The 14,263-nt window shown below is 37.2% G+C and overlaps 1 protein-coding gene across 1 annotated transcript; it reads left to right on the top strand.

Moving 5' to 3' along the window:
- The first annotated feature begins 1,881 nt into the window (after positions 1–1,881).
- Positions 1,882–14,022, top strand: LOC106635252 (large ribosomal subunit protein eL42-like). The gene is made up of 2 exons (XM_055095143.2): positions 1,882–1,997; positions 11,215–14,022. Exons 1-2 carry the CDS (start codon positions 1,882–1,884, stop codon positions 11,555–11,557), a joined length of 459 nt encoding a protein of 152 aa, XP_054951118.1. The 3' UTR covers positions 11,558–14,022.
- The last annotated feature ends 241 nt before the right edge of the window (positions 14,023–14,263 follow it).

The raw sequence follows: 14,263 nt of genomic DNA, 5'->3' as shown, positions 1-14,263 counted from the left end.
ATTATTAGGCTCCAGAAAAAAAGAAAATTCTGCCATTTATGAAAGAAAGCATAGCTGAAACTTGAGGAAATTATGTTAAGTGAAATAAGCCAGTTTCAAAAACACTTCATGATTTCCCTTACATGAGTAACTTAAGTAGTCAACAAAGTAGAATGGTGATTACAGGATGAGGGGAAGGGGAAATGAGGAGCTGCTGGTTCAATGATTACTGAGTATCAATCATGCAAGAAGAAAAATTTGCAGGTCTCTAGGACTTATCTGTCTTGTATAACTGAAACTTTGTACCCTTTGGTTAATACTGAGGTATAGTTAACAATATTGTATTGTATACTTAAAAATTTGCTAAGATGGGAGACCTTATGTTAACCATTCTTATCAGTAATAATAATAATAAATAGGACAGGTGGAAACTTTTACAGATGATGGAGAGCTTTATGGCATAGATTGTAGTCATGATTTCACAGGTGTATACTTATCTCCAAACTCATCAAGTTGTATATATTAAAAATGTACAGCTTTAAAAGATTGGATATTGACAAATTATGACTGTATTTATGGGGCAGGAAGTGGTGCTATAATATATGTACATACTGTGGAATTATTGAATTAAGCTAATTAATATATCCATTACCTCAAATACCTATTATTGATTCTTTCTGTTTAAATGAAATATTGACTTTTTTATATCAATCATGCTTTAGTAAATTATGTAAAACAAAAAATTCTGAAGATGTGTCAAACAACACTGTGACTATAGTTAACAATACTGTACTATACACTTAAACATTTGTTAAAAGGGTACATATCATGTTATGTGTTTTCTACCACACTTAAAAAAAAAAAAAAGAAATGTGTGGTTCAGTGTGAAACTGTCTTAGGAGCAATTGTGGTCGCGTATTTTTAAAGCGTGTACTCAGCCACTGTGGCTGAAGGGCAATGAGAGCAGTAAATGAGAGGAGATGAGGCCAGAAAAAGATCCAGAAGCAAGATCCTGCAGGGTTTTATGTCAGCCTTGGGGAGCAGTTTGAATTTTAAGTGCTGGGGAGCCTCTTGAATTGTAATAACAACGAGTTACATTATCTGATTTTTCATTTTATTTTCTTTACTTCTCCATCCCTTTGTAAATATTTAAGTTAGTTTCAACTCCAAGTTGCCAATTTATTTGGCTTCTCAGAAAGTAGTTTCTAATGGTAAAATGAGAATCACTTGTGCAGTCTAGCTTTTTCTTAAAGAATAGAAAACAGAATTTCTCCTCTGATTTTTACCTAGCTGTACTTAATCTTTCTTGTAGACACAGAAGGGCCTGAAGCAACTCCTATGTTATATTCAAGAAACCATCCAAATTTCGGTCCTTTAATGATCTAAGGAATAGTTGGCTCATTGCAAATGGTCTCTGTGTCATCTCTTTCACAATTGATATTGGCCCATTACTTCACAATTTACACTGAATTAGATGAAGATAAACTTTAAGATCCACAAAATTACCTCCTCCTGTCAGGAAAATTATCTGTAACTTAAAAATAGGCAAAGAGATTACTGGGTGTTTTTTGTTGTTGTTTTTCCAATGCAATTCCAGGCTTGCAATTTTGATATAATTTATATTGATTGGACTCTTTTAAAATTCTGCAAAAATAAATATATACTTGCTAATTTTTGTCAAGTAGAGATGCAAATAATTTCTTTCTGGTACAACAGATAACATTCAAAGTTATGGTTTTGGGCTCTGCTGGACAAAAACTACATTTGTACATAAGCCAACATCCTAAACCATTTCTTGGTTAAATTTTCTATATATAAAAGGGAAAAAAATGCAAGATAGGGGACAGGACTGTCTTTCAGCTCCAACTTGGAGGGATAGAGCAGGGCATGGAGACCGACATCATGAACTTTGTCTCCAAAAACTACCACAGGAACATATCAGGAAAGCCGAGAGAAACCAAAGACACTTTGAAGGCGGTGAGTTGCCACTGCAGGCACCCTGGGACAGCCAAGGAACTGTGAGTCAGCTGCTTTCTCTGCTAGGAAGCTTGTAGCCTGGAGCAAGTTCTCAGCCCTGTTCACTGGCTGCCTGGCAATAAACTTGGTGCTGTTGCAGGGGCACAATGAGAGATCAGCATTTTGGGCTGCATGCTGCACTGTACCTTGGTGAGGCCTGTGGCTGCCAGCTTTCCCCTACATCCTTGGTAACCTGTGTGACACAGCCGAGACAGCCAGAATTCCCTGGGTACATAGTTCCATTGGCCTGAGAACCACACCCCCAACCCCAAGAGCAGCTTCAGCAAGTCCTGCCCAGTGAGAGTCTGAGCTCAGGCACACCTAACTTTACCCCCACCAGATGGTCCTTCTCTACCCACCCTGGTAGCTGAAGACAAAGGACATAATCTTTTGGGAGCTCTATGGCCATGCCACTGCCTGAAATACCTGAATACTTATCCAAAGGTAACTCTAGGGCAAACTTGTATCCTCCCCATACGATCACAGCTGATGCACTCTTGAAAGCATCACCTCCGGGTTCCAGGTCAACCAATACAAAACCAGCACACTTAAAAAAATGCAAGCAAGGACCCTCAGAGCGTCCACTTCACTCACCTGCTTCCTCCACAAGAGTAGGTTCCAGTGTCCACAGCTGAGAGATCTGAAGATGGATCACATCACAGTACTCTTTAAAGACACTCCCCAGTAAAAGCCAAGAGCCCGGTAGTTACACTGGGTGGATAGATCCTGTAAAGAGATAATAATCACTGCAGTTCAGCTCTCAGGAATTCCCATCCCTAGGGGAAACAGGAGAGTACCACATCACAGGAGCACCCTCGTGGGACAAAAGAATCTGAACAGCAGCACTTGAGTCCCAGACCCTCCCTCTGACATAGTCTACTCAAATGAGAAGGAACCTGGAAAACAGTTCTGGTAATATGACAAAACAAGGTTCTTTAACACCCTCAAAATATCACACTAGCTCACTGCAATGGATCCAAACCAAGACAAAATCTCTGAAACGCCAGAAAAAGAATTCAGAGGGTAGATTATAAAACCACTCAAGGAGGCAAAAGAGAAATATGAAGTCCAACTTGAAATAAAATAAAAATAATACAAGATATAAAAGGAAAAATCTCCAGTGAAATAGATAGCATAGATAAAAAACAATCACAACTTTTGGAAATGAAGGACACACTTAAAGAAATGCAAAATGCACAGGAAAGTCTCAGAAATAAAATCTAACAAGTAGAAGAAAGAACTTCAGAGCTTGAAAACAAGACTTTCTAATTAACCCAATGATATGGTTTGTCTGTGTTGCCACCCAAATCATCTTGAATTGTAACTCCCACAATTCCCAGTGTCATGGGAGGAACCTGGTGGAGGGTGATTTGATTATGTTGGCAGGTCTTTCCTGCACTGTTCTTGTGTTAGTCAATGAGTCTCATGAGATCTGATGATTTTAAAAAGGAAAGTTTCCCTGCACAAGCTCTCTTCTCTTGTCTGCCACCATGTGAGACATGCCTTCCATCTTCCACTATGATTGTGAGGTCTCCCCGGCCACTCGAAACTGTGAGTCCAATAAATCTCTTTCTTGTGTAAATTGCCCAGTTTGTGGTATGTCTTTATCAGCAGCATGAAAATGGACTAATACAGTAGAGTGTGGCACTGCTGAAAAGATACCCCAAAATGTGGAAGTGACTTTGGAACTGCGTAACAAGCAGAGGTTGGAACAGTTAGGAGGACTCAGAAGAAGATGACAGGAAAATGTAGAAAAGTTTAGAAGTCCCTAGAGACTTGTTGAATGGCTTTGACCAAAATGCGGATAATGATATGAACAATAAAATCCAGTCTAAGTTGGTCTCAGATGGAGATGAGGAACTTGTTGGGAACTGGTGCAAAGGTTAACTCTTTTGCTGTTTTAGCAAAGAGACTGTTGGCATTTTGCCATGGTCCTAGAGATTTGTGAAATTTTGAACTTGAGAGAGATGATTTAGGGTATCTGGCAGAAGAAATTTCTAAGCAGCAATGCATTCTAGAGGTGATTTGGGTGCTGTTAAAAGCATTTAGTTTTAAAAGAGAAACAGAGCATGCAAGTTTGGAAAATTTGCAGCCTGACAATGCAATAGAAAAGAAAAATGCCACTTTCTGAGTAGAAATTCAAGCCAGCTATAGAAATTTGCATAAGTAATGAGGAGTCAAAAGTTAATTACAAAGACAATGAAGAAAATGTCTTCAGGGTATGCCAGAGGCCTTTGTGGCAGCCACTCCCATCACAGACCTGGAGGTTTAGGGGGAAAAAATGGTTTTGTGGCCTGGGCCCAGGATCCCTCTGCTGTGTAGAGTGTAGAGACTTTGTTCTCTGCATCCCAGCTGCTCTAGCCATGACTAAAAAGGGCCAATGTACACCTTGGGCTGTTTCTTCAGAGGGTGGAAGCCCCACGTTTTGGCAGCTTTCACATGGTGTTGAGCTTGCAGGTGCACAGAAGTGAAGAATTGAGGTTTGCCATCTATGACCCTGCCCAGGAGATACCATCTACCTCCTGAACTTAATTTTGTTTCTTAAAGCATTAGGTAAGTGATAAATAATTCTATTGATAAGTTTATACAAGATTTGTATATCATACCAGCTTTTTTTCTTTTTTTTTCTGTTTTTGAGATGGAGTCTTGCTCTGTTGCCCAGGCTGGAGTGCAGTGGCATAATCTCAGCTCAATGAAACCTTCGCTTCCCCAGTTCAAGCGATTCTTCTGCCTCAGCCTCCCAAGTAGCTGCAATTACAGTCACCTGCCACCATGCCTGGCTAATTTTTGTGTTTTTAGTAGAGATAGGGTTTTGCCATATTAACCAGGCTGGTCTCGAAATCCTGACCTCAAGGGATCCGCCTGCCTCAGCCTCCCAAAGTACTGGGATTACAGGCATGAGCCACTCTGCCCAGCCTCATACCAGCTTTTTGATGAGTCTCACAACCTCAGAATAGAGCATACCTTATATACAGTTACATAACAATTAAAAGAGCTAAGATCAGTCCATCTACCCACTATCAAAACTCATATTACAGTCTATCATCTCCACCTATATACCCACCATTTAGGAGGCTTATTAGAACTTTAACCTCATTAAAATGCAAATATATCAGAGTAGGGTAATGCAGAATACTTATTCACTATTATGCTAGAAAAGATGTGTTTAAAATCTCAAACAGTGAATCTGAGATTTTCGTCAATAAACCCTCTGAATCTAAACGACCCAGCATGTGTAATAGTGGGGAGGCATTGCTAAAATGATGATTTCTGACAATTACATTTGTTTCACTTAGAATTTCCTGAGAAATTGTCGGGGTAATCTTCATTTATAAAACCCTTTCAGGTAGTTCTTATGCTCATTTACATTTAAGAACAATTGATTATGATTTTCTAACCTTACCTGCACATCTGCTCTCTTGGATAACTTTAAAAAAATACTATGCCCTGACTCTAATAACAACGATTCTCATTTAGTTGATCCTGAATTGTTTCTGGATGAGTATATTGTAAAAATCCTCCCAGGTGATACCACCTTACAGTCAAAGAGAGATAAAGACTGCTGACCCCAGCTTTGTAAGGAGATTCAACATAATCCCTACTGATAGCTTCCTTCTTATTCACAGCTCATTTCATTCAATTTCATTGCTCATTTTGTCCCTTAAGCATATTTGATTTTGTAAGTTCTGAATATTGAACATTTTCTATGTTAGAAGGTATAGATTCTTGGAAGTAGAAACAGAAAAGACAGCAATTTCCTGGGGAATGTTTAGAAAGAGAACCTCTACATGGTGTGTTTGTTAGTGAAATGACTCAGAATGTAATGTGGAACCTGGTGATGGGAAAGGAGACAAGACAGACAGAGAGAGAGAGAGAGAGAAAGAGAAAGAGAGAGAGAGAGACATCTGAAGGAAAAAGAAAGTGAATGAATTGGGGAGAATACTGCAATTTGGAGCAGGATTACTCTTTAAACCTAAAACAGAAACTGAAAATCCTTTAAGATAGACACAGCAGACAGCAAATCCCTTCTAAGGTGTCACAGTTAGCAGTCTTACAGTCTTACACATTTTTTGGAAGTTTAATAAAAGTAGGACAAAACACAAACACATCTTCCTTAAATATTACCAGCTACTTAATTTGTGGGGCCAAGTGCAAACCTAACATATGAGGAACCCTTGTATAAAGAGCTGAAAAATTGTGCTGTTAAAGGTGCTACATAGAAAATTTTTCCTTCTCAATTTGGTATGGTGGTTTTTGCTGTTGTTTTTCTTGTTTTGTTTTGATGCTTTTATATTAAATTGTTAAATGTAGAGATAATTATAGATTCACATGCAGGTATAAGAAATAATACAGAGATCCATGTATGCTTTAACCAATATGCCTCAATGGTAACAACTTGGGAAACTATAGTATACTATCACAGCAAGGCTATGAAATTGACACAAAGTATAGAACATTGCCATCATTGTAAGAATTCCTCATCTTGGCATTTTAGGGCCGTATGCACTTTTTTTTTTTCCCCCAAACTTACCCTTCCTAGTACTTAATGCCTGGCAACCACTAATCGCTACCTCATTGCTAAAATCTTATCATTTTATGAAGGTTATATAAGTGGAAACAGATGTAGCCTTTTGAGATTGACCTTCTTTTTTTTTCTATTTAACATAATTCTTTCAATGTCCATTCAAGTTGTGTATCAGTAGTTCATTCCTACTTAGAGCTGACTGGTATTCCATGGTATGAATGTGCCATGGTTTGTTTAACCATTTATCCCTTGAGGGACATCTGGGCTGTTTCCAGTTTTTGGCAATTATAAATAAAATTGCTGTGACCATTCATGGACAGGATTTTGTATAAGTATACGTTTTTATTTCTCTGAGATAAATGCTGAAGGGTGTGACTGATTAGTCACATGGGAATTGCAGGTATAGGTGTTTAAGAAACTACCAAATATTTTTCCAAAGTGGTTTTCATCTTACACTACCACCAACATTACATGTGTGTTTAAATTTCTTCATATCCTTGCCAGTATTTGGTATTGGCCTTATGTTTCTTTTTTAATTGTTATCTTAGCTACTGTGATAAGTATGCAATCATATCTCTTTATAGTTTTAATTTGCATTTCATAGATGGCTAAAGGTGTTTAACATCTTTTCATGTTCTTGTTAGCCATCTCTATATTCCTCAAAAGATCTCTTCTTGCCTTTTGCCCATTTTCAAATGGATGGTTTGGATGGTTTGGATCTTTACAGTTGAGTTTTGAGTGTTCGGTATTTTATATAGCAGTATTCACTGAAATATGTGGCTTGCAAATATTTTCTGTCAGACTTTAGCTTGTCTTCTCATGCACTCTTAATAGGGTTTTTCAGAGAACAAAAGTTTTAAATTTTGATGAAGTTCAATTTATCAATTTTTTGTTTTATGGATTGTGTTTTTGTGTCAAGCATATGAACTCTCCATAATATAGATCCCAAAGATATTGTTGAGATTCTTGTTTTAAATAATTTTTTTATTGAACAGTGGATATTTTGGCTATATGATATGGACTTACAGTTCATGTAGCTGGGGAGGCCTCACAATTATGGTGGAAGGCAAGGAGAAGCAAGTCATGTCTTATATGGATGGTGGCAGGCAAAGAGAGGAGAGGCTGTTCAGGGAAACTCCCCTTTAGAAACTCATCAGATCTCCTGATACTTATACACTATCATAAGAATGGCATGGGAAAGACCTGCCCCCATGATTCAAGTACCTCTTATCAGGTCTCTCCCACAAGAGGTGAAAATTCAAAGTTGCTTCCACATTTTCAGGTATCTTTTCACCAGTGCTCTACTCTACTGGTACCAATTTACTGTATTAGTCCATTTTCATGCTACTGATAAAGACATATACAAAATTGGGCAATTTACAAAAGAAAATTGGACTTACAGTTCACTTGGCTGAGGAGGCCTCACAATCATGGAGGAAGGCAAGGAGGAGCAAGTCATGTCTTACATGGATGGAGGTGGGTAAAGAGAGGAGAGCTCTGTTATAAACCCATCAATGGGCTTATAAAGGGGAGTTTTATAATTCCATCAGATCTCCTGAGACTTACTCACTTTCACAAGAATAACACAGGAAAGTTACCCATGATTCAGTTACCTCCCACTGGGTCCCTCCCACAACACATGGGAATTCAAGATGACATTTGGGTGGGGACACAACCAAACAATATCAACTAAGAACCCAAAAACAAATGCAAAACAACACAACAACAACAACAAAAATCAAAGATAAATAGATGGGACTTAATTAAACTAAAAAGCTGCAGAGCAAAAGAAATAATCAGCAGAGTAACCAGATAACCCATATAGTGGGAGACAATTTGCACAATCTGTACATCCGACAAAGGACTAATGTCCAGAATCTACAAGGAACTCAAACAAATCAGCAAGAAAAAAAAAAATCCATCAAAAGTGGGCTAAGAATATGAACACAGTTCTGAAAAGAAGATATACAAATGGCCAACAAACATGAAAAAATGCTGAATATCACTAATGATCAGGGAAATGCAAATCAAAACCACAATGTGATACCATCTTGCTCTTGCAAAACTGGACATAATCAAATGATCAAAAATAATAATTGTTGATGTGGTGAAAAGGGAACACTTCTACACTGTTGGTAGGGATGTAAACTAGTACAACCACTGTGGAAAACAGTGTGGAGATTAAAGAACTAAAAGTAGATCTACCATTTGATCCAGCAATCCCACTACTAGATATTTACCCAGAGGAAAATAAGTCATTATACAAAAAAGGTGCTTGCACATGCATGTTTATATCAGCATAATTAGCAATTGCAAAAATATGGAACCAGCCCAAGTGCCCATCAATCAACAAGTGGGTAAAGAAAGCGTGGTATATGTATACCATGGAATACTAATCAGCCATAAAAAGGAATGGAATAATGGCATTTGCAGCAACCTGGATGGAACTGGAGACTATTATTCTAAGTGAAGTAACTCAGGAATGGAAAACCAAACATCATGTTCTCACTCATATTTGGGAGCTAAGCTATGAGAACACAAGGCATAAGATTGATAAAATGGATTTTGGGGACTCGGGGAAAGGGTGTTGGGGGGTGAGGGACAAAAGACTACACATTGGGTACAGTGCACACTGCTTGGGTGATGGGTGCACCAAAATCTCAGAAATCACCACTAAAGTACTTATTCATGTAACCAAACACCACCTGTTTCCCAAAACACTATTGAAATAAATAATAATAAAATAAAAATAATAATGTACTTTAAAAAGGAACTAAACGTTTCTACCTCACTTATTTTCTCTTTTTAGCATTTCCTATCTTTTACAGTGCTCTTGCTTTTCGTCTTTTTTGTATCTTTTCTCTAAATATATACAAAATTAAACGGAAATTTAAATTTCTTTTGCCTTGCAAGTGAATTTCTTTAATGTTTTGGAACTATAATTTTAGTTTAACAAAACCACCAGTCCAGGGTACTGAGATAGTATTGTTGGAGGATACAAAGATAGGTAAGGTTTGTCTTTGTGCTCAGTATATACTTTCTAATTATTTAGATAAATCACTACCCTACAATAGAGACTCTGATTGTAAAAAGTTTGTAAGCAGTGTTGTATTTAGACTGAAATAACAGGTAACAAATTTATTTGTAATAACAAGAAAAGACACCAACAAAATCAATATCTTTGATATGATTATTTAAGGAGTGGTGGACTTTGGAATTATTATGGAAAACATTGAAGAAGGGCATTTCAGATAAAGGAAACAGCATGAACGAAAACATAAGTAAAGTGATCCAGGAACAAGTCAGCCAGTTTGATTGGCTTTAGTGTAGGGTAGAATAGTCATGGAATATGATGCTACAAGGGTTAGCAAGGAATTCAAAGATTGAACTTCACAGCATGTAGTTAAGTGAAAAATTCATGAGGAGCCCTTAGATTTTCCAAGATATGGGTATGACTTGATTTGAGCTCTTGTTAACATGATGTGGCAGCAGTGGGTGGGCAGAGCACAAAGTCTTTTTAGGGCAATGAAACTATTCTCTATGATACTATAATGATGGATACATGTTACATCATTACATATTTGTGGAAACCCATGGAATACATAACACTAAGAATGAACTCTAATATAAACCATAAACTTTGGGTGATAATGATGTGTTAATATTGATTCATCGATGCCAAAATATGTATTACTACCACAGTGCTGAGGCATGTTGATAGTAGAAGAGGTTGTGAGTGTGTGGGGGCAGAAGATACATGGAAACTCTGTGTACTTTCCGTTCAGTTTTACTGTGAACCCAAAACTGGTCTGAAAACAGAGGCTATTAAACCAATAATAGAACAGATTGGGGTAACAAAGGAATGCACTAAATTATCAATGGAAATAAAATCTACAGAAAATAGGCATAATGTTCAAAAAAAGGTTAGAAACTACATGATTTGGAGAATTGAGTAGAAATAGAGAATGCATGATAAATAAAAAAAATAGAAAGAGAAGGATGGTGTTAGTTTAGATAAAGAGAGTTTAAAACTTTGGGATGCCTAGATACGGATGTACTATGAATGTGCTATAAAAACCATAACCTTAGCAAGAGTCAAGAGTAGTCTTTTACTTAAGTAGCTAAAATCTAATCAATGTCCAACACTTTTCCATAGTTTCTCAACTACAGGTGATTCCAGAGAACAAATGATCTTTCCTGATGCAAGGCTTTCAGAAGCATTGTTCTGCCTACCTTTTTCTTCTCTTTTTACCTAATACATTTTTATTCATTCTTCAAAGTTAAGCTAAAATTTTACTTCAAAGAATGATTCCCTGGGTACGGCTACTATACATATTTGGTGAGTCTCCAATATTACCCTTTGATTTAACATGGCATTTTTCCCTTTGTAACACTGCTCATAACTGAAATGTAAAATTTAAAAAATACTATGCTTTTATTTAGTCCATGAAATCTATGCAGTTTGGGCAGTGTATATCTTACTGACTGCTTTATCATTACTACTTGACACACTGAAATATCCATAGGAAGTAATTGCTATGTTTGTTCCTACAGAAACTTACATTGAAATTTGATCTCCAATGTGACAGCATTCAGGAGGTGAAGCCTAATAGAAAGCGTTTGACCTTTTCCTGTTAGGCGAGAGCTGCGTGAGGGGAGGGTCTCAGATGCCTTTTCTCATTTTCATCATATAGACAGAACAGCTCTGATGCAAAGGTGGTCAATGTACCTAAAACCCGAATAACCTTCTGTAAGAAATGTGGCAAGCATCAACCTCACAAAGTGACGCAGTTTAAGAAGGGCAAGGATTCCTTGTATGCCCAGGGAAAGAGGCACTATGATCAGAAGCAGAGTGGCTATGGTAGGCAGACAAAGCCAATTTTCCAGAAGAAGGCTAAGACCACAAAGAAGATTGTGCTAAGGCTGGAATGTGTTGAATCTAACTGCAGATTCAAGAGGATGCTGACCATTAAGAGATACAAGCATTTTAAACTGGGGGAAGATAAGAAGACAAAGGGACAAGTGATCCAGTTCTAAACTTTGGGATGTTTTTCTTTTCATTTTGAAGAGAAAATGTTGAAGCCATAGAAAAATTACCTGTAGGAAAATAAATACATTGATATGCAAAAAAAAGAATGTGTTTTGATTGTGGGAAAAAAGTTATTGATAGATTAATGTTCTTCTATGGAATAAGTTCTTTGCTTCCTGGGAATGGATTAGTTCTCTTCAGAGTGTGTTGTTAAAAAATGTATGGTTTTCTTAGTTCTATCTCGCTTGCTTTCTCTTTCTCCATGTCATCTCTTAGCACAACTCTGCTTCCTTTCTGCTTTTCACCATGACTAGAAGCAACGTGAGGCCCCCACCAGATGGAACTGCCCAATCTTGGACTTTTCAGCTACCAGAATCATGAGCCAAATAAGCCTTGTTTCTTTATAAGTTACACAGCTTCAAGTATCCTCTTATAGCAACATAAAATGAACTGAGACAGTGATGATAAATATTTGTTGAGAAAAAGTTGAAAGAAACCAGGGATTGGAAAAAGAGAAAGTTTTAGAGTCTAGAAATATATTTCTGTTTTTAAAGAATTCATACAATATAAAAAGCCCTACATTTTCTGAGAGGGGATAGCTTTACATGTTTTAGATAGTGAAACACTAGGTTGAGAACTATTAGGGATAAATGGTTTATGTCTCTTTTGTTTGAAAATGCAGAAAAGTAGAAAAATGACTCATTTTTATGCTGCCAGAGCTTAGTTTACATCTATTGTTCTACTAGTTGTGAGACATCAGGCATATTTCTTAACCTCACAGTGTTAAGCTAAGCAACTTGAGCAAGTTCAGCAGTACATCCCTTTGAGAAAGCACTTAAAGATCGAAGTCTAGAAATACCAGGTACTTAGCCTCACAGGATTCTAGACACCCATATGCTTAATTCCCAATTTTTCTCTTTAAATAATATAGGGAGAAAACTTTATATCATAGATGTATACAGATATAAATAGATAGATGATCATGATAGAGAGATATAGAAGTGTAGATATATCAACACTTCCTTAAAGACTTTTGTGTATATCATAGATGTGTAAGTATTTTATATACATATTAGGTTGGTGCAAATGTAATTGCAGTTTTTTGTACTGTTGAATTTTGCTGTTTGATATTGGAATATACTCTTAAATAAATGTGGTTATGTTATATCATATTTTAATGGGCATTTCTTGCTTTATGACTTTTTGCTAATGACTTATTACTTGCTGTTAATTTTATGTTTATTTTAGACTATGGAAGTGATGTTAGGCAAAAAGCAAATTTGAGCAATTTTCTTATTCGAAAAGCAGCAGAAACAACTTGCAACATCAACAATGCATTTGGCCCAGGAACTTCTAATGAACATGCAGTGCACTGTTGGCTCAAGAGGTTTTGCAAAGGAGACAATAGCCTTGAAGATGAGGAGTGTAGTGGCCAGCCATCAGAAGTTGACAACAACAAATTAAGAGCAATCATCGCAGCGAATCCCCTTACAACTACATGAGAATTTGCTGAAGAACTCAACGTTGACCATTCTGTGGTCATTTGGCATTTGAAGCAAGTTGGAAAAGTGAAAAAGCTCAGTAAGTGGATGCCTCATGAGCTGAGTGAAAAAAAAAATTGTCATTTTGAAGTGTCATCTTCTCCTATTCTACGCAATAACAACAAAAAATTTCTCGATTGGATTGTGAAGTGCGATGAAAAGATTTTATACAACAACTGGCAACACCCAGCTCAGTGGTTGGATTGAGAAGAAGCTCCAAAACCCTTCTCAAAGCCAAACTTGCACCAAAAAAGAGGTCATGCTCACTGTTTGGTGGTCTGCTGCCAGTCTGATCCACTACAGCTTTTTTGAATCCCAGTGAAACCATTACATCTGAGAAGTATGCTCAGCAAATTGAAGAGATGCACCAAAAACTGAAATGCCTGCAGCCAGCATTGGTCAAAAGAAAGGGCCCGATTCTTTTCCATGACCACGCCCGACTACATGTTACACAACCAATGCTAACAAAGGAACAGAAAATCAAACACCGCATGTTCTCACTCATAAGTGGGAGTTGAAAAATGATAACACATGGACACAAGGAGGGGAACAACACACACCCGGGCCTGTTGGGAGTGGGAGGCAAGGGGAGGGAGAGCACTAGAACAAATACCTCATGTATGCGGGGCTTAAAACCTAGAGAACAGGTTGATAGGTGCAGCAAACCACCATGGCACATGAATACCTGTGTTAGGAACCTGCTCATTCTGCACATGCATCCCAGAACTTAAAGTAAAATAAAATAAAAATTAAAAAATTGAAGGAATTGGGCTACGAAGTTTTGCCTCATCAGCTATATTCACCTGACCACTCACCAACCAACTACCACTTCTCCAAGCCTCTCAACAACTTTTTACAGGGAAAATACTTCCACAACCAGCAGGATAATGAAAAATGCTTTCCAAGAGTTTGTTGAATCCGGAAACATGGATTTTTACGCTACAGGAATAAACAAACTAATATCTCATTGGCAAAAATGTGCTGATTGTAATTGTTCCTATTTTGATTAATAAAGATGTGTTTGAATCAGCTATAATGATTTGAAATTTACAGTCTGAAACCACAATTACTTTTGCACCAACCTAAATATATATGCTTAAACATACATATATATATATATGTTACATTGGAAAAATGTTAGGTATGTATGAACATACATATGTATCATGGTGA

This window comes from Pan paniscus, chromosome 9, assembly GCF_029289425.2.
Source record: "Pan paniscus chromosome 9, NHGRI_mPanPan1-v2.0_pri, whole genome shotgun sequence".
Classification (NCBI taxonomy): domain Eukaryota; kingdom Metazoa; phylum Chordata; class Mammalia; order Primates; family Hominidae; genus Pan; species Pan paniscus.
Note: the sequence above shows the minus strand (reverse complement) of the source record. Positions and strands in the feature narration are given on the sequence as shown.

What these genes read in the sequence shown, in the direction of transcription:
- LOC106635252 (XM_055095143.2), top strand. Translation starts at nt 1,882, where the DNA reads ATGAACTTTGTCTCCAAAAACTACCACAGGAACATATCAGGAAAGCCG. An exon ending in CCTGGGACAGCCAAGGAACT is followed by an intron (nt 1,998 to 11,214) that starts GTGAGTCAGCTG and finishes TTCATCATATAG; the next exon opens with ACAGAACAGCTCTGATGCAA.